At 39.2% G+C, this 20,779-nt stretch overlaps 1 protein-coding gene across 1 annotated transcript in view; it reads left to right on the top strand.

Annotated features, from left to right (window-relative positions):
- Nucleotides 1-20,779, top strand: part of tyw1 (tRNA-yW synthesizing protein 1 homolog (S. cerevisiae)) — a 66,666-nt gene that overhangs the window by 34,196 nt on the left and 11,691 nt on the right. The window contains exons 13-14 of the mRNA XM_006641020.3: nt 2,900-3,035; nt 15,169-15,279. Coding sequence (XP_006641083.2) covers nt 2,900-3,035; nt 15,169-15,279 — 247 coding nt within the window. The remainder of the gene's footprint in view (nt 1-2,899; nt 3,036-15,168; nt 15,280-20,779) is intronic.

The raw sequence follows: 20,779 nt of genomic DNA, 5'->3' as shown, positions 1-20,779 counted from the left end.
GATCCAATTCCTTCTCCTTTTTTCAGTCCGCTGGCAGGTTGGGCTAGTGGCTTTGTGGCATGCCTTTGCTCAGCACTTTTAGAAATTCATTACAGGCTTTGTTGCCACTTTTGAGAAGCCTTATAAAAGGTATGGTGGATTTTCTTGGAAGTGCCTTCACCTGAAACAGAAGCTTAGCTGAACTTGATGTTTGTAAAGCATTAAGCGCATTGATCTTGATGCTAATCTTCTTGGTGCTCATGATTTACACTAATTTAACTGTAAGAGGGTAAATGGAACAATGTAGCCTTAGGTTAAAACTGCCGCCTCTTGAATTTCCTTGTCAGAAAGCTCACCGTGTTTGTTAAGAATCATTCCTTACAGATGTCTGTTAAATGAATGAAGAGACTGAGCACTGTGACTTACTTTGCTGCTATTGAATTTTCTGTCCTTCTGAGATGAAGGGTGTTGTGGGAACTGCTTCAGCAGAAGAGCAGGAGACAGTCTTGTGCAGATTCAGCCTTTATTGAGCTCAGTGCACACAGTAACACAGAGCTGAATCACCCCTGCATAACGGACACATTTGTCTAAACCTTTTTATGCAGCATAGTCTCAGGTAATATGTGACAATTTGGTTCAGGCTAAGGTGGCTTACCTCCTGTTCTTTGAAGTTGATCACTGTTTTATCTCGGCAGCTTCGTTAGGAGCAGATCAATTAAGTCAGTTCTTATTATACTATAATGAAACCTCAGGCAGTTTGGTGACAAAAATGGCTGTATATTTCTTCCAGTAATTATTCCATACATATTAAGTACTTCACTATATGTGTCCCACTTGAAAGTGTGGGGTACAGCTACTGTATGAGGTCTGAATTTTTTACATGACGTGGTACGGTGTGTGGCAGGCTTTCCTCATCAAATGTAAATTAAGTATGAAGTTAGCCACACAGTGCCTAAAAAGGTTTTTTTGCATACGGTTATTGTGAACAACATATCTAGGTCAGAGCGCGGTGTGCTCAGTTTTACAAGTGCACATGTGCTTTATCATTAAATCCATTTCATCCACAAATTTTAACTGGAACTCAGAGTTGCATACAATAGCAAAACATTTTCTGGCTTAAAGTGAAAATGGAGCTGCCCTGTTCTGAAACAAAGATATCCTTTAAAATGAGTAAAGATGTGAAAGGTTTTAACATTTGATTGGGACTGGTTTGCGGGAGGACAGTCCCCTGGCCGTTTACGAGCTAATTCTGGTAAAGAGGCAGAAGCAGTGACTGTGAGCAACAAACAGGGACAGAGGAAGACTTTCAGATTTTCATTTTGATTCTTCCTGCTTCCAGTGTGCTGGAACACCCTTGTTTCCAAAGTATTTTTTTTACTGAAATCAATACCAAGTCTGACAACAGGTTCTGATTTACAGGCAACAGCCTACAGCGAAATATAGTGTAAAACATTGTATTCCAAATCTACAGTCTCTCTCTAATTTCTGTCAACCTTTTGCATCATTGCTGTTTATGGAAAAACTCTTCTTATTATCACAGTGGGTTAGTCAAGCCGAATAAGGAATATTCTACACCTGCCATGCAGTTAATTAGTTTAATGCACTTCTTGAGTTGGCACAATACATCCTTTACATCAAAGTTTTAAAGAACTGGCAGAATTGTAGACTATATTAAACATTATTATTACTACTTCTTACTGTTGTTCTCTCAGTCTTCTGAATTTTAATCAAAAGGCCAACAAGTATCCTTATTTGAATTCAGAGGCAGTAGATGGGCAGTGGTGGGGCACTGCTGCTTTTATCTTTGATCAATTTACAGCATCTGTTCAAACTGTCATCCTGTTGACAGACCTCTCCTCTACTCTTTAGAGGTTTAATGAGTTCAAATAGTCTGAACTTCAAGTCTGTGAAAGATAAATGAATACTGTAACCTTTAGCTCTGTAAAAGCTCATGTCGTTTTATGATTTACCTCCCTTGTGTCTGTAACTCGGAGGGAACGCTCTCCTTACTCTGTTTTCCCTGATACTAGTTGACTTAGATCTACCCAGCTTGCCCGTCAGAAGGCGATTAATATTAAGCCTAAATTGCTATACCAGCACTTAAAATCTTACAATAGAAAAACAGTCTTTTCTGATAGAGCGTTTGTTTGACAAAGTTTTGCTAGAATTTACTGCTTGTATGCAACAGTTCTTTCCAGAACTCATTAAAATAGCAATACCGAAAACTGATTGTATCAATCTTGATTATGTTAACCGCATTTAAACAAAACACCAGGTGCTATAAAATAACTTTATTGGCCTGGCATCAGGTTCTGTGGTTTGGGGCTGGTTATCAGGTTGTCATAATGCTCCTGCAGAATGCTAATCTCTGAATTCAGACCTGCATCCCTGATGTAAAACCTGCAGGATGTGAGAATATGATTCTGTCAGTTGTGCAGTCACAGTAAAATTGAATTTATGCACTAATGTACTAGTTGGCTTGATTTTTGTTCCGTTTCGTGCAACTCATTTCCTGCTGGATTATCTGACTGTATATTTTGCACATTCCCCATCTTTCGTCTGCAGATTTTCGTCGGGTAGCTCATTTAAACCAGATGATGAAGGCTACCAGGTGAAGGTGTTAAACTTTCTCGGTAACTTTGAAAGTCAGCGACCTGAAGACACTTGTGGGAAAGAGTGGAACTGTGCCACAGCCTTTACACGACTTTTTTTCCGAACGTTTCTCTGCAAAGTTCAGTTCAGTTCAGTTCAGGCTGCTCAGGAATTGATAGCAATTCACTTAAGTTTTTCTCGTTTACATGTTAAAGAGCCTGAGTTGGGGCTTTTTGGCAGCGCTCCCAGCCCAAGGTGTAAATGAAGGCTACAGAAAAGACAGGCTGCCTAATAAATCGTCCCTCCCTCATACTCGTCTGTCCAACAGGAGCCTTGAGCCTGTAACACAGCTGTATGTCAGCGTGGACGCTAGCACCAAAGACAGCCTGAAAAAGATCGACCGCCCACTCTTCAAGGATTTCTGGCAGCGTTTCCAAGACAGTTTGAAAGCACTGGGAGAGAAGGTAAGAAGGCCAGCAATTTATGAAGTGGTTAAAATGGCCCGTCAATAAGTTTGAATACTGTAAAACATCCATCCATTCATCTGTTTTCTTACATCTTCATCCAATTCAGGGTTGCTAAGGAGCTGTTGCCGTTGCAACAGGCACAAGACGGAGTACAGCATGAATGGGACACCAGTCCAGTCCAGTGTAGGGCAGACACAGACACTACCATGCACACACTCACACCAGAGTCGGTTTTCCCAGAAGCTACCAGTACATTTTTGGACTGTGGGAGGAAACTCATGCAATCACGGAGAGATCGTGCAAACTCCACAATCGGACCCCAGTGGTGCGAGACTACTTAAAAAAAACATTGCGAGGCTGCGTGTTGTGATGTTGTATGATGGACAAGGGTACAAGTTCAATCAGGTCCTCCATTAAATTTGTGATTCCCCGTTAAAAAGAATTAAAACACTGGGTTAACTTTCAAAATCCAGCGGTCTCATCCTGCATGTGCAAAGAGAGGAGACCTAGCAGGGTCGGGACACTGATGGCAGCAGTAGAGCTGTAATTGTCCTGGGTCTTTGTAGGGACTCTGCTACAGGCTTGAGCCTCCGAGCTGATTAGTTTTGTACTGCGTACATATCAGTCTTGCTCTATGATCGTTGCTTCTCTAATATTGCTACTGAATTTTTCACGGTAGGGTTTTATTAATATTTATTATTTTCAGCTTGACTTGGTTTAAAAGGTAAACATATTTCTAAACCTCCTTTCAAATAGTCTCCCCAGATTTCATACCTTGAGTATGTCTACATAACCTTTAATCACATACAGTAAGTGTGAGTAGAGGTGACTTTGTTGGCTGGGAAGTGTTTTTGAGAATTGCCTGCTCAATAAATACTTTTTTGTGTTATTAGTATAGGATACTGTGTAAGGCTTTAAAGTACAGGTGGCTTCTGCACTGTATTCTCAGGCAGAGCCGTGTCCTGAATCCATAATGCCAGATTAATAAACCAGGATTGATGAGCACTAAAGCTAGTGCTGAGTGTACTTCAAGACAAATTAGGAAGAAGCTTCAGAAGGCTCAGTGATGTCTCGTCTTCTCCTGATTCCTCTTCCTTCCTACCTTTTGGCTGATTTATACCTGCAGTTCAGCTGTTTATTACTTGCTGTGATTAAAAAAGTAGTGATTTCCAAGGGCCGTTCTACTTTGTTGTCAATACTAGGGGAATGAAGCAACATCACTTCTAAGGTCATCAAAACAAAATTGTAGATATGCTGTTAATCACATCAAGACATGGAAATAAGCACTTCATTTCTCCTGACCTTGTGCATACCTCTAGACTTTACAAATAACTTGTGATGACCCACTATAGAGTGTACTTGATGGATGAATAAAGAATTGCCAGAAGTCACATATAGTTATTTCTAAGGTTAGTTATTGGGAAATCTATGAATCACCTTCCAAAGAGGTTTCTAAATCTTTTGGCTGCCACTGATTGTTAAAATTGTACATTAGCAGAAACCTGATTGTGTCCTTTTTACCCATGATTAACTTTATGGAGTAAAGGACACAACCTGAACATAATTTGACAGGTGTTTTGAAAATCTTATTTATTAACCGGAATAAACTTTTGTCCTGTTTGACACCATTAAGTAAAATGGGCAGATGAAAAGCCATTCTCAGGTCTGTGGGCATTGGATACTTGGCTTCAGCTGCCTGATTCGAAGATTATTGCTTTCAGAAAGCAAATGTATCGTCACAGAATGATTCAGGTTGAGGTCAGGAAGATGAGGGATTTAAAATTAATACTATCGGTCTGTTTTTTATTAGGCTTACGGTTTGAATTCAAACAATAATTAGCTCTTAAAGGTTGATCAAATGATTAGTGAGACCTAATTTGAATAAGAGATAACAGAGTGCAAGTACACTGATTGCCAGTAAATCCCAAACATGTCAGTTCCAGCCAAAGATGCAGAATATTCCCAGTTTCCTATCTTAATAAAACGTGGCTATTTTTTCAACATTGCGAATATAGTGGAACATTTGTTGTGTAATAAGATTACATTTTAAAATAATGTTTGCCTGATTTCACAGTTTTATCCTGAATCAACATGTTCAATCAGTAATCAGTAATACACACCTTTATAAGGGATTTATAAGGGACTTATGTGAAGAATATAGGAAACTAGAAGTTTTCCGGTAACCAATTGCTTGCCAACCGGATTCAGCAATGCAAGGAATTAGGCAATTAACAACCAGCTAATTCCTGTCTGACCAGAACTGTAGGTGTTGGAGAAGTCTTTGTGTTTCAGATTGTCTTATCTAGATTCTTTTGTATTTGTCTATTTTTAGAGTTATTATAATAAGCATTACAGAATGAAAGGAAGCCATTTAGCCCATTGTCCCGGCTTCGTTGCTCGTACGTTATGGATCTAGGAATCATTACCTCAGTTTTTGATAATAAGGAACTGGTTGCAGCAACACAGTTTTTAGACTGCCACCTTTTCTGTGTTCTATTTTCAGAACTAAACATGACTGCTCTTAATTTCCTTCTGTGACTCTAGTTCGTCACTTCACTGTGGAGTCTGAATTAGTTGCGTGGTTTAGTTGGAAATTTATTGGTGTTTTTCTATACAGTCTACCTCAATGGTATTGAGCAGAGCAGGGTCAGCTCTTTGTATCTCAAATATTAGTCTGTTGTTAGCAAGACTTTCCTACAGTTACCTAAAAGAAGACGTTGATGCTCTTTGCTTGGTGAGTTCTGTTCTTGGACGTGAGGCACATAGTCTCACTTGTTTTTCCTTTCTTTGATCACAAAAAATCTGATGGGCTTTGTGCTTTACTAATCAGAACAGATGGTAAAAGAAACTGGGATATCCCAGACGTAGTACTGTGATCTATAAAGCTTAAATTAATTTTTTTAGCAGCAATTCACTTCTGGATTCTGCTTTTTCTGATTGTACCATAATGAGGTTAATATTTGTATAGCTGTTATTAAAAGATTATTTGCATTCTTTCCTCGAGAATGCTTTGGAAATCCTACTGTTGCAAACTTGGTAAGAGCAGTCTTTAGGATTGTTAATGCTAGTGAAATACTGCCTTTTATCTTCTGTAATTTGCACATGTTCATTCTCTTCTGAGTGTACCTTTGTGTTTTAATTCAGCTCAGGTCAATATTTAAATACATTTGCTAGAAATTGTTCTGCTGTCCTTTTTTTTTTAAAGACCACCTTCCCTCTTCGATAGACTAAAAGTGAAAAAAGCTCTCAAAGAAACTCATCTTTCACTTAAGCATTGTGATTTCTTGCAGAATTATTATTATTAACAGGAAAAATTAATAATCCCTGCTGTTTTTTTTCTACAAAGTTCCAAATTTGACTATGCTTTACTAAACAGAAATCTGCCAGGTTTTTTCTCTGCATGTGCTGCAATTTAAAGCTTTAGGAATGCCAAGCTCCAGTGATGAGAAATAGTCTGATTCTTGCACTGGGAATCATTCAGAGTCAATGATCATTTGCATGATGCTTGTGTGCTTTTAAATTAATTTTCGCCGAGATGCTCTGAAGTACACTCCAGCCTAGCACTGTGTCATTAGTGGCTGGATTGAAAAGCAGGCTTATTTTGAGGTGGAAGATGGAATACGCACATACAGGAGGGTAGCTCATGGCAAACTGAAGGAACTTGCAGTCAGCATGCAGCAGCATAAAGTTGCACTAGGAGTAATCCATTTATAGCATGTCGCTGTTGGGAAATATTAACTGGAAGGGCTGCCTTTGGTTCAGGTGTTTTTAGTTCCATTCATCTGAACCAGCCTGCCTTGAATGCACTATTCCGCAGGGTTATATGTGTATTAGGACTCCAGACTGACTCCTCAGAAATAAACAGATGCAAGCTACTCTTTCAAGTGCAGAGCTGTGCAAGCTGTACAACATGTTTTCCTTCCCTTATGCTTGAGTGGCATTACAGATATACTACAATACCCACCTCCCCCTTAGGAATTCTTGATTCATGTTTTCCTCCCAAGAATAAGCTGTTTTTTAGTGAGAGACAGCATTCATGCTGTGGACAGGCAAACTGCGAAAGTAGAGCTTATGTAAATACAGATTTCTATTTTAATACAAAAAAGGATGGAAACTAGGGTAGAATTAATAACCTTTATTGATTATAATGAGAACGTCAGTAAGCCAGTTGTTAATAACTTTAATATAAAAGTGAATCTTTTGTCTGGTATAACTATTTATTAAGCCTGTAATGAGGTCGAGAGGTTATATTAATAGCGGATTATACAACGCCAGTGTCAATATATTGCTTTTTCATATTTTGTGGTCTAAGAGGTGTCTTTCTCAGTATCTGCCTGCAGCTGCAAAATCCATTTTTGCGTGTGTGTGAGTCACCAAGTAAATGAATTCAGACTCTTAGTAGTTCGCTCAAGTCATTGCTATTTGAGCAGTAATGGAAGAGACTTCCACTTTCTCTGTGTGCTGCATGGATGAATGCAATTACTAGTCATCAGCCTGTAATTTAGTATGGAAAAAAGAAGCAATTTAAGCAGGCTCTTACAGGTAACTGACTCAGCAGTGTGAAATTATTAAAATGGTAGGGGAAGTGACATACAGTACACGAGAATGTAGTAGTCTTGGCCATCAAATGCAACAGTTGAAAATTATTTGCTTATGATTTATGTCATATCAGCTGCAGAATGTTTGCTAGAATTCTGTTTCTAATGAACCCAAGGAAAAATGTGACAGGGGATTGGTCTCTCGAAGTGCGCAGAGGTTGTAACAACATATTCTGTAGTCTTTGTCATAATTAAGTGCCAGAAGATTATATTGTATATTGACCAGGCTTACATTATTTCTGTATAGAATGATACAGACATTTTTAAGAAACGTTTACAGAGGCTTGCTTGAACTCTTTTTCTAACACTGTGGAGTTTCTTGTCAGTTAATATTAGTCTCCGAAGTGTAGACTTTCTCAGTTTACTTCATTAACTTTCTTCTTCAAAAAAACAGTTTGGATTAATTTTTTCTTGGTGGGGTTTATCTTTAAATTGGGACCTCATTATTGATGGAGTTGTTGTTGCTTGTTGTTGACAGAGACTGGAATATTTTACATACTTCATTATCACAAATTCCTCGAGTCATGAAGAGAATGTAGTCTGTGAACTTGTTAATTCTAAGGCTACACAACATAGGATGTTTTGATGACCTTTAATGATCTGTAGATTAGCGTACATTGTTTTCCTGATTTTTTTAATACTATCCAGCACTGTCTCGTGAGTCCTTGAATTAATTATCTCAGAAACTAAATGTATATGTTTCAGTGGTTATTAATCCTCTCTCATGAAGTGGTGCAAAACTGTGCTTTGGCCCAAGGACTTCAGGGAATCTGCTAAACAAAACTGTAGATAATGTTTTGTCATTTATAATCATTAATCTTTCACTTCTAAGGCTGAAATCCCTGAATGTTGGTCAGAGTGATTAAAAGACAGGTGAATGGAAAAATGTTGTATCCTATGAATAACCAGTTAAACAAATCAGAGATTCAGCAGTCCTATGATCTATCATTATGAGCCATATTAAGTAAATGAAGAGAAATTCAGGTGATTTGGATCTAATTAATAGATGTTTTTTTTTATATATATACTCTTTCATTTGACAGAGAAACAGAAATATGATGAAATCTAAGGTGCTAGAAATCCCAGCACAGGACATAGCTCGGGGGCATTCTCTGCCTCTCACTCCTGTGAGACATTTCTCTTCTCATAATTAAAATATGGCTTGAGCTATTAAGTGGCACTTGGTGTGTTCTGCAGATAGAGCCATGCTTTATTTATGAGCCAATCTTCTGCATTGAATTTCTCCATTTTGATTGAATTTTGAACTTTGGATTTGATTGATTTTGATTGATTGGACAAATGAAAAAGGCACTCGTGGAGAAATATAAATGCATGCAGTTCTGAAGAGGGAGTGTATATTAGTATGTTTACTTATAGCATTGGGGAAAAAATTTAGAAAATAACATTATATTCTTATCCACAGAGAAACCTCCAGTGTTCTGTGTACTGCTATTTGCCATAAATGTTCACTTTGCCATTTAAGATTCTGCATGGTAATAATCAGCGATTTTGTTTCATTAACTACCTTCAGCTTTCCCCACCTTCTTCCTTTGTGGACTCAGTGCTAAAGCTGATTAACAGGTGTTTTATGAAAAGTAAAGGCAGACTACAAATAATTTGAAACACCCCTTTAAAGCCCATCATTTCTCAGCATTTTTTGTCCTGTTAAAGTCGCTCATATAGCTGTTCAAAGCTGGGATTGAAGGCTTCTGACCTTAAATGGCTCTTCAGAAGCAAAATGGTTATTTTGTGCGTGTCAATGCATTTTGGAAGTCACCCATGTACTGTATACCTACGCAGGCACTGTTTAAGGTTAGTCGGACTAGGTTTTCTTGTATGTGTTCCAGTTAAAGAAATTAATAAAAAAGAGAAGAAGCTATAATTGCTGCGTGCAGAGCAGAAAGCAGTAAGATATTTTCTGCTTCCTGATTACCATCACTAATCCATTCGCCAATTAACTCCAACACCCCTCTGCTTTCTGTGAGCTTCCTGAAGCATGTTGTCTCTGCGGGCAGTCCCGGCTGATGATTAATATATTGAAGTCTGTTTTACTCTCAGACTGGACTGGCACAGAGGAGCCCACATTTCCACCCTTTGTTTTCATGACTTTTTGGGGAAAAAAAGGCAAAACTCAACGGAGACTGTTTTTGGGTGACAAAGGCTTATCAATGGACAGACTAAAATAGGCATTAATGAAGTACAGATAACAAGCTGCACTTTTATTGTTGGCTCTATCTAAAGTTGTACTGATAATTCAAAGGCCTGTTAAGTGCACCAGTGAATGTGTGTCGTTTGTGTTGGTTTTTAAATGAGCAAGAACTCTTGTCTGATGTGTCAGTTGCCTGGGCTTCCCAAGCTAGATCGCCAAATATGTTTGAGGAGGGAGGAACTGCAGAGGAACAGAAAGCTCAGTCAGGAGCATGAAAGAAATGAGGAGGAGCCCAGCCTGGCCTGTGCCCGCCAGAGCCTCAGCAGTTTATTTCTGCACTTGAAATTAACAGCCAGCCTCCCCTGGGGAAAGAGCTTCAATGCTAAACGCGCAACTGAGGGCAAAGTTGGTGGAGCTACAGAAGGTGCAGGCAGTTTTCTTAGGGAGGGCATAACTCAAAATGATGGGTACAGACATTTTTGTTCTGATGGCGGCTGCTCACTTTTGGGAAGTGGGGGGGAGTGGTTAATAAATTCCTGGAGTCTGATGGCGGGGGGGGGCAGTTTCCAGTGGTGACTTCGCAAGCTCAAGATGTCCAGTGCACCTGGGGCTGTCTGAGCACCTCACTGCTTGCCTCCCATGTGGATAGGCGGACAGTGGAGGCTGGAAATGCCAGATCAGAGCTTCATGCCTCCAGCTTTGGAGGGTCACGATCTGTTACCCAGCTACCTTGTACTTCTCGAAGTGAGGATTCCATTAGAAATGTAAGTGGACATGCTTTATCTGGGATTTGATTCATCTCATGTTGTCTTGAAATTTAGTATCAGGGCCTTGAGAACGCAGGTGTCGGAAACATTTGCATTGAATTTAGTTCTGCTAAAGTTAATACAGAGAGATGCTTGAGGATTTTTGTCAAAATTCCTGGGAGAGGGAGTGGTGAAATGAGCTGTACTGCTTTTCTTGTCATATGTCCATAAATGCCCCTAGGAATCAGGTGTGACTGTCAAGGCAGTAGTCGAGGATCAGTGAAGAAGCAGTCCAGGATATTTGAGTAAGCATATATTCGTTCTTTATTACTGCAATAGTAAATCGTTAAATACAATTTTATGAAGGTTGGGTCCATAAGTTTCAAGCATATGTTGGCCATAGTTATCGTTTTTTATCTCCATTATGTGATGAAGAATTATGGTCTTCTGTCTTTCAGAGACGGGCATTGGATTTTATGTCAGAATACTGTGTACTGTGACCTGCTCATCAAACATTTTTGTCAGGGCAGTGGCTAAATGTCACTTGTTATGTGTTTGTAACGTAGTGATTATTTTGAGCATCTGAGCTCCTGCTTATGTTTGTTTCGAAGTTGTTACACTGTGTGTCCCCCACCCACCACCGCCGTTAGAAGCATCATTTTAGTATTCTTCAGAGGCTCTTCTACATATTAAGTGTGCCCTTGATTTATCTGCGATGCAGAATCCTGCCGTTTTCTTAGCTGAGTCCTGCTGGGATGTCAGCAAGAGGTTTTCTGGTTTCCAAGCATCCCCTATCTTGTCCTCCCTCTTCCTTTTTGATCATTCTTCCTTCCTATTTTAGTTTAATTTGCATCCATAACTTGGTGCCGAGAATGTAACTTTGTAATTCCTGTGGTTTTCTCTTGCTTTCTGGATTTTGCTGTAGCCTATGAGGTCGTTTTAATTGGATCGGGCTCTACATGGAGAGATGCACTGTTGTGACCATTTGCCTGCGTCCTTTTCTTCCCCAGTTTAATTTCTGTTATGTGACAGATTGTGAGAAAATAAATTTGCACTAATTAGGCTGTGTTTCATCTCTTATATTTGGGGTTGATGCCCCTGTGAGCAGACTGTTTTTCCAGCATCTGCAAGAATATTTCTGTCAATGTTGTTTTCCAGGTGCACATTTCTGTATTTTGTAACCACTAAACATTTGAGAACAATTTAAAGGAAAAGGATTGCTTATTGTACTTTATGGGTGACTCTACATGATGGAACTACTGTATCCAATGTTGAGAGAGTTTAAAGGGAGTTTAAATCTGTTTTCATTGTTTGTCAATGGTGGCTTCAGTCTCTTATTTGCTCTTAACATCTCGGTTAAGCACCCAATGTAATGATCTGAGATACAGTACAGAGATGTTTGACATAGAAAGTCAAATTAACCACGATCAATGTTTCTTCAGCTTCTGCATTCTTTCTTTTCTCTTACTGGTTACTGTCCCATTGATTCCTGGCTCAAAGCACCTTGTTCTCTAGTGTGAAATGGCAGGCATCAGAATGTTTCAGACAGGACTCCCGGTATCGAACTAATAAACTCTCTTTCTCGCATCCTCTTTTCTTCGAATGGGTCTTTATTTAGTTGTTTTTTTTTTTAGAAGCAGCAGATTGGTTCAGGGAGCATTCACTCTGCCCGACAAAAGGTTTCGGTATATTTAGAAAGCCTGAATGCACCTCTCGCGCACCTAATCACCGGCAGACGCTTTCACGGGCCAGCGTGGGGTGACGCTAATAGCCCTGCTGTGAGCACACACCAGTGACATGGCAGGACCCAGTTCTCAGCGTTAATCTCCCCCCCCTCAAACGTAAGCCTTCACCTGCGCGACTAAGAAATGTGTCTCTTAGCCTGCAGTCACTTCCACCAAGCGTTTCATTTACATCCTGCCAGTGAGTCACACCGCGTTGTGGGGGATAACTGCACAGTCTGTTTGTTCCAGCTCAGGAGTCTGGGATTGATGGACCACAACTGTTCGATTAAAATAAAGATGCTGCTCAAAGTCTCGCCTCCCACCACATCAGGCTAGTTATCCATCAAGTAGTTGCAATGCTTGTAGCACTACAGAATGTAATCTGTTCCTTTTATTCTGAGGGTTACCTGGAATGTTCTTTGTGGTGAATGTACTCCTACCTAAATTCTACCACATTTGAAGGCTGCTGCTTCTGTTACTGATATCAGAAAGCTGATAATATGCTTTGGCCACTTGTATTGTGCTGCTGTGCAGCATCCTTTAAGAACAGACAGGACAAATTCTGTATTTGCAGTGTACTGTACTGGCAGAAGCCAGAGAATCATAAAAGGATGTGGAATTCTATATTTTGTCACAGTTTCCCATTAATGCATGGAACAGTTAGAATAACATACTGTATAGGTCTATCACAGAACGGATGATGCCACAAAGCATAAATTTGTAGTAACATAAATAGTATGTATCATGACCTTGCTGGGCTTACTTAGTGTGCTAGCCTGTTTGCTGGTCTCATTGATCAGCATTGCAAATGAGAGTTGGGGACCTGCTGCCACATTGATGGAGATGGCTAAATGAGTTAGCTGTCTTGTCACATTTGTTGCAGTTGTACTTATTGATTTTGATTTCTTCTTCTGGGAGAAGGACATTTTTAATAGTGCTTCTAGATTTTTTCATGGGTGGCCATGTCTTTGTTTGGCTTTGGGTGACTTGAAATCCCTCCTGAGATTCAGGTTAGCCATCTTCAAGGCTTTCTACCCTGTCATACGTCCTTCTTTCTCTCCAACACAAGCGTTGGAGAGAATTAGGAAGGAGGTAGCACACAGAGTTAGTTGCTCATCTGGTGAGAATGTGTTCCTCCGCAGGGCCCCTTCTTGAGTCTGAATCTCGGGAGCAGCTAAGTGTTACAGTCTGGGAACAAGCAAAGACAGCAGTACTTGGCTTATGAAGACAAGATCAGCAAATAGTTGGGTGTTTTTTTCTTTATTATTTTGCAGGAGGATGGGCGTGAATCAGCACCCTTTGGAATTAAATCAACAGCGTTAGATGTCTGTGCTCAGTCTCTCAGTTTCATCCAGCCAAATAGACATGCACACAAGATGCTGGTCTTGCAGACAAATGTTATGCAAATACATAAACTTTATATATTCTCCCCGTGTTCTCATGGGTATCTTTACAAAGTCCAAAGGCAGACTAGTAGTTTAATTGGCTGGTTGGAAAATTGGCCCTGCTGTGAGTGTGTCTGCCTGTGGTCAAGGGCACAGGATGAATCCCAATTTCTACCCATTTCATTCTGGGATAGGTTTGTACTCCCCATGACCCTGTATTGGATAAAGTGGTTAGAAAGTACCTGGATGGATTAATATCACAATTCTTTGCAAAATGGTGCACTTAAGTTCATTTTCTGGTTTAGATTATAGTACAAACTAATGTAAACCAAACATGATACCACATCATGGATGTTTTTTTAATATTCGCTTTCTAAATGCTAGGTCTCTAGCAGTTGTTTTGTACTTATGTACACAGTGCTACTCAGAAATATTTTTATAACTATTCCCTGTTTTCTTCTATAAAACATTTTGTTAAGCTTTTGTTCTCTTTGAATCTGTTTAGAGAGTATGCATAAGGGCCTTCTACTTGAGTAGTGTATGTTGAATATTGTGATGTAGAATGAAATTAACTCTTTACTGCTTAATGCTAGATGATAGCACTTGTCTTTTTACCTTTTTTAACATTAACTATAAAAACTGTGGTGCGGTGGCACTGTGGCATCTGCGCCTGTGGCTGGAAGGTTGCCGGTTCAAATCCCGCGGCCGGCAGAGGAATCCTACTCCCCAGCTGCTCCAGGGGCGCCGTACAATGGCTGACCCTGCGCTCTGACCCCAAGCTTCTCTCCCCGTCTGTGTGTCTGTGTCTCATGGAGAGCAAGCTGGGGTATGCGGAAAGATGAATTCCTAATGCAAGCAATTGTATAGGGCTAATAAAGTGATCTCTCATCTCTCTTACTGTTCTGTAAGTTGAGAGGGTTTAACACAATTTTTGTTATTGCCACTTGCTGACTTTGATCTCCCGGGGAATAGAATTAAGTGTTCCTGAGTTCTGGACTGAAAGGTTGGAAGTACAGGGTTCAGCCGAAGAGGCAAACTGGAAACTGATCAATAGCGATTGCAGCTGAGAAAGCCACATGTTTTAAAAAGGTGCTTCAGCTGAAGAGACAACTGTAAATACAGGTATTTGAGCCCAGAAAGGGAAGGCTTGGCACATTATTTATTGAATGAGACTGTGTGGTAATGAGGTTTTTCTCTTTGCTTCACACTGTTTGAGAAATCTGCCCAAATGAATCATTGTGGTTATTGGCTTAATGAAGCTTTTTGGTCTTTTAAAATGCGCTCTCACAGTCTGAGAATGTGCAGACCTCACAGTGCAGGGTTTTGCATCACTGTGCTGCTGCCCAGCACTAAAATGACCTCACAATAAACCACATTGTATTGAGAACACATAATAAAGTGAGTATGCAGCTTGATCTACAGTACTGATTTTAGGAATTTTCTGCTTTATATCTGTAATTTCTGGAAATGAACTTCATGTAACAATGAGTGTATTGATTGGTATCCGCTTTTTTCTCTTGCTGTCTAGCAACAACGCACAGTGTACAGACTTACACTGGTGAAAGCCTGGAATGTGGATGAGCTCAAGGCCTACGCAGAGCTGGTAGCTCTGGGAAAACCTGACTTCATAGAGGTGAAGGTAGGTCTCTGGCGGCAAATGTCAGTTGAAAATGTCAGATTCTGTTTTATGCATGAGTCTGTAATAGGTTCAGACACAGGTGCAAACTTTTAACAACTTTTATTGGGGGTGCTTGTCTTTAAACGTATTAACTTTATCAAATAATCCCCCCCCCCCCCCACAACGAAATATTTTTTCCTAACTCATAGCTCCTGCTAATGTTGGCAGAGTCTATCCTGCACAGACACTTTTTGACATGAGATGTCAGTTGGCATGATTGACTGATAAGTCATTAAACGATCAATCAAATGAGTCACAATTAACTGTCTGTTAATTAGTTATAATAATGCTAATGATAATAATAAGGTTACTGTGGAGTCCCTGACATAATAGTTATTCAACATTCTGAATGTGTGATCCTGCAGTATTCTCACAAACATGTACGAAGTAAAAATTAATTCGCCCCTGCTCTCACAATAATATGGTCAAAATTCTTGGGGTGCTTTAGCAGACGCAGCACCCACAGAGCTGGTGCCTTTGGCGTTATCATCAGTTTTATTGAATCTCCTCTCTGTAGGCTTGAAACATGCAAATCCCCTAAAGCAAGACCACTAGACCACTTGTTATGTATTGTGGACATTTAGTATTTGATGCTCTTCTTTTTTATTTAGAAACATGTATTTTTTTTGTTTTTTTTTGCAGTGTAAACTTAAACACTCTAATGAACTAACCGCACCTGGAGAGGTTAATATGCTGGACTGCTGTCAGTTTGCAAAGGGGCTATTGGGAGGCAAATGAACTAAGGCAGCACAAGGCTGATTATCAGTGTACTGGGTTCTCTTTCATTGGGAAGAATTCAAACATTATAATAATCTGTGATGTTTAACAAATATTATAATTTGAATCAGAGGGCACAACCAAAGAAAGTGTCTTAAAGAGTCTAACGTCAATGCTGGGCTGTACATTGCACTGTAAACCACCTGCAGTGTCCTTACTGAATGACGACAACAGTACAGTGCAGTACAGACCATTGTGACCATCAGAATAGAGGAGTTTAAAAGACTGCTCCCATTACTGAATTAATACTAAAGCTAAAAAGTGCATTTTTGATAGTTACCTGTGAAATATAACCTCAGTAATATGACAGCCTGTCGTTACAGAAGTACATTTTCATTTTCAGTTCTCCCTTTAAGATAGTAATGAGAATAATTGCATTTGTATTTTTTATATTTTCTTGGCTGTAACAGAATTATGAATAGATTTGTTTTCGACTCAGAGTTCATAAAAATAAACAGAGTGTCATACCTTTAAGTTTTGTTGTTGATATGAGTCTAAACTCTTTAGGCGGTATTAGTCACTGTGCTTTCCTGTTGTTATTGATCCAAGTAGACACTAAGCCTGAATTTCTGTCTTAGAATAAAAGGATACTGAGCTGCCTTAACATTTTTCAGTTGTATTTTTTTATTGTTATTCTTTGATTTTCTTTCTTTATTCAGTAAAAGTAATTTAATGGAATATTACCATACTTCTGTCTAAGAGTATCACGTGCCTTTCCTTAGATAATCTTGGCTTCTGAGAAATTTTTCCTGAAACCCCTGAATATCAGAAACTGAGAACTGGTTCCATGTTAAGTTCCAAGCTAATTTATGTACCATTCATCAATATGTAGAAAAGGTTTCTGTAATATCTATGTATCTGTATTTGTGTATATATATATTTTGCAAAATGTCTGTCAAGTAAATGTCCATCAGTAATAGCACCATATTGCATACTAAGTCTCATAGAGCAGAGCAGTTTCACTCTCGCATGGCTTTATTTAAGCTGAATATTGTATCATAAGCTTGGATAAGACTAGACGTTTAAGCAAGGCAGTGTTGGAAAATATAGTACTTAGGTCTGCCCATGTTCTGTGTTTTTTGTTCTGCAACATAAATTCTAATTCCCATTGAAAAACTGTTGCATAGCAACTTCTTGAACTCGTTGTACATTAAGAATGAGACAGATATATGTAATTTTATTTGACACTTACAGTATTTGACTTGCTTCTTTGCTTATGCAGTTTCTTTTCAAAGACAGCTGGCTCTGAATATTAATTCCGAGACACACTGGATATTTACTATAGTAAAAAAAAATAAGCAAAGCATAAGCCAAAATTCACCAAAAGGATTCACTTGCTTTTTATTGTTATTGTCAAAGTTTGAACTTGGTACACTACAATAGTCACCTGTGGTCAGACTTTGGCTTCATCTTATTTTGAGATGAATTAGCAATATTCTGAGCAAAACTGGCAATACTGACTCAACATAACCCCTGTCAGTGCTTCAGAACCTCAGTCCTATCAGTGCTTTATACTGTTATCTGTATTTTTATAGTTGAAATGCAGGTTAAATTAAAACTTATATTTTTTTTAATTATAATATAAGAGTCAGCAGACATTTATGCTTAAATTGGTTCTGTTGGATCTGTCCAACTTAAGAACACCCTGCTGCACATTTTCAGTTGCCAATTCTGTTGATTTGCATCTCTCCTGGATCTGTTACTTGAGGAATTAAAATAATGACAATACTCACAAGTTCATTGTGTGCATGCTACTGTACTACAGTTTGTTTGCATTTCAGAGCAGAATAAAATAGAGATTTTTTATTATTATAAACTTTATAATAAGATATTTAAGATTCTTATTCACTGGTCTTTTTTTCACTAAAAGGAGAGTCACAAGGCTCATTTTTGCATTTTTGAATTGCAGTTTTAGGTGTTTATAAAAAGAGAGAAGCTTTACTCTTTAAACAGCATGTTAATTAATTCTTCAGGTGCTTTGTCCTTTGTCTTGTGCTCTCCTGCAATCTACAGTATTAGCTAATTTCTTTTCTGCAAAGGAGAGAATCAAGCTGTTGTTTAATGCAATCATGATACTTAATGTAATGACATCATTCTCAGCCAATAGTGCTATGTATTGGGAAAGGCACATTTCATTCAAAGTAAGCACTCAAAGCAGCGCACACTTAAAAGTATGACATGCTGTAACCTAGCAACAATAACCACCCACTTTGAAAAGACTACAAGAGCCTCTGAATTCATTGTGGTCTCTCCAAGCTAAAATGAAAGATTGTGAAATACCTAAAATAAATAAACATTTAAATAACAGCCTACTGTATTGGGTATTCATACTTTAAAAAAGTTTTTATGCCTGGTCTCCGTAATTGCTTATGGGTCATTTTATGGGTTGGTTTGTAAGGACAGTTTTTCTTTTTTCAATTCAACCGGCAAATCATTTTTTTCTCGTTAGGCAGACTGAGGTTTCAGTCACAGGCCATTGTTTTTTTATTTGTTTGTTGTATTCAAACTCAGCCATTTAGTTTTTGTCTGGCTCGTTCTGAGTCATAGTGTTAACAGCAGGGAGCTGACTTAATTCGGTGTGAGTATGTCAGAAAACCTCAGAATTTCCTGAGTTCATTGAAAAAAATGAGTTCATCTTTTTATTCGTGAAACCTGCTGGTTTTACTAATGGGATCAATCATCGGTTGCATTTTGGTTTCCTGCGGTTCTTTACGATCCTCGCTCATAACTACGAATGCAAGAAGTGTAAGATGGTTGTTGTTGTCTCCATTAACATCGAAGCTTATGCAGCTGAACTTTGTCCAGCTCTTTTTTTTTTTCAATCAGTAGTAAATCATGATTTGTGCGTAACCTGTGAAAGATAAACCCACTCTTCTTCAGAATCCGTAAATGCTGTGGATGAGTCAAATTTTCACTTTTGAAATGTATTAAAAACAGGGGGGGTTGGCAGGATGCAGAAACCTTTACAACGGCCCCAGAAATCTAATCTGAAAGTCTCTATATTATTAATTCTAACCTACCTCTGATTTAAAAGGCGGCTCTTGTGTCGGGCTTGCGAATTATTAAATTAGCTCCAAAGGCATGCCACATGGAGTGGACCGTGGAGGAGTGCTGGAACTCCCTGGTGTGGCGCCACATCAGTATTCTGTGTAAATCAGAGTGACCCTCTTGATGGCCTGGGGGTTTGTTGATTTATGTTTTAAATAATGAGCTCCTCTGCAAGTCTTGACATGCTTTATGGTGTGCGCCCATAAGTTACGGTTGTGCTCAACCCCCTTGCAGCTGCTCCTCCTGTAGTTCATATTTCCAGCAATTACATTTCTGCACAACATCTGTTCGTCTTTAGGTTTTGCATCTACGAAACAAACTTCTTCCTCCATTAGTCCCGTGTTTATTATGCGCAGCCACCTGTAGTGTTATTATCTGCAGGTATGGCAATCTATGTGAGGTGTCCACGTCGCCTCGTCTACCCGGTTGGAACAGGGTGAGCAGAATGACGATTTGGAACAGGGAATCACTCTGGGGCTTTTTGTTCGCTCTGTCCTTTTGCTCCTCCGTTCTCTCCATTTTAAAAGCTGGATTTGTTTACAAAAGAATGGTTTTAATGTGGTACCAGTTCACAGCTGAGAAGAGGGAGTCAGGGGACTGGTTGCATTCATCAAGGTATAGGACTGAAAGCACGTGACTATTGGTTATATGCTCGCAAAGCTCATTATATCCCCCAAATGCTTTCCTGGTACCAGGCTCCTTTAAATGTCCTTCCCGTTAGAGTTGCAAAAGGGCAGGGAAAAGGGTTTCAATTTGTCAGCTTGAGACTGCGGGCTTCAATACTCCTTGCTGCAAGATTTTGGTAGCAGCCTGATGCTCTTTAATGAATTTTTCCTTGTAGTTATTAATTTCTGAACTCTACACTCCTGCTATTTCAAGATCCTAATGAACCATTGTGATTTTGTTATTTTTAAAAATGAATCTAAAAACAAGTGGTGCATGCACACTGTAATCTGAGGCTGAAGGAGGTTCAGAGAAACAGTTACGCTGTCTTGAAGGAAAGCTTCTCTTAAGCATTGACTTGCTGAATTTTCTATTAAACCACAGAGGGCAGCGCTAGCCTTGCAGAAACTGTCATCTTTCTTTGTTAATATCCACACTGGGACCACTTACTTCAAGATCCCCTTCTGGGATTCTGAGTCACTGGCTCAGCCTTCTGTTAGCAATTTGTTGGCTTTCATTGATCTTCATGTGTTATACTTGGCATTGGCGGAATAAGAGATTCTTGTTAAATTATAAAAGTATTCTGTGCGGACTGTTACTTGTCACTTCTTGGCTTGACAAGGGAGTGAGGTTGACAAGGCAGCTGCTTTTGTGACTTTTGTGCATTAGATCCATGGTCTCTGTTTCTGTCTATATCTATAGGGGCCCAAAGGTCTCCTTCCAGGTGAAAATGACTGATTCCATTCATCAGCTGAGGTCACGCACCTGCATATCATCTCATTAGCATTACAGGTTCATTATTTGTTGTGAATAATGTTGCCTCGTCCCTACAGTTGGAGATAGTAGACCCTACACTCATCATCAGGAGGAAAACAGCCTTCCTAAACATCATCTACTCTCTCACCCAGCACAATCTGAGGAAAATGTAGATGTGTACACACACTGCTTAAGTGCACCAGTACACTGATGTGTT

The sequence above is a fragment of the Lepisosteus oculatus genome, chromosome 26, assembly GCF_040954835.1.
Source record: "Lepisosteus oculatus isolate fLepOcu1 chromosome 26, fLepOcu1.hap2, whole genome shotgun sequence".
NCBI classification, from domain to species: Eukaryota; Metazoa; Chordata; class Actinopteri; order Semionotiformes; family Lepisosteidae; genus Lepisosteus; species Lepisosteus oculatus.
The sequence above is the reverse complement of the archived record's forward strand: the minus strand, read 5'-3'. Positions and strand labels throughout refer to the sequence as shown.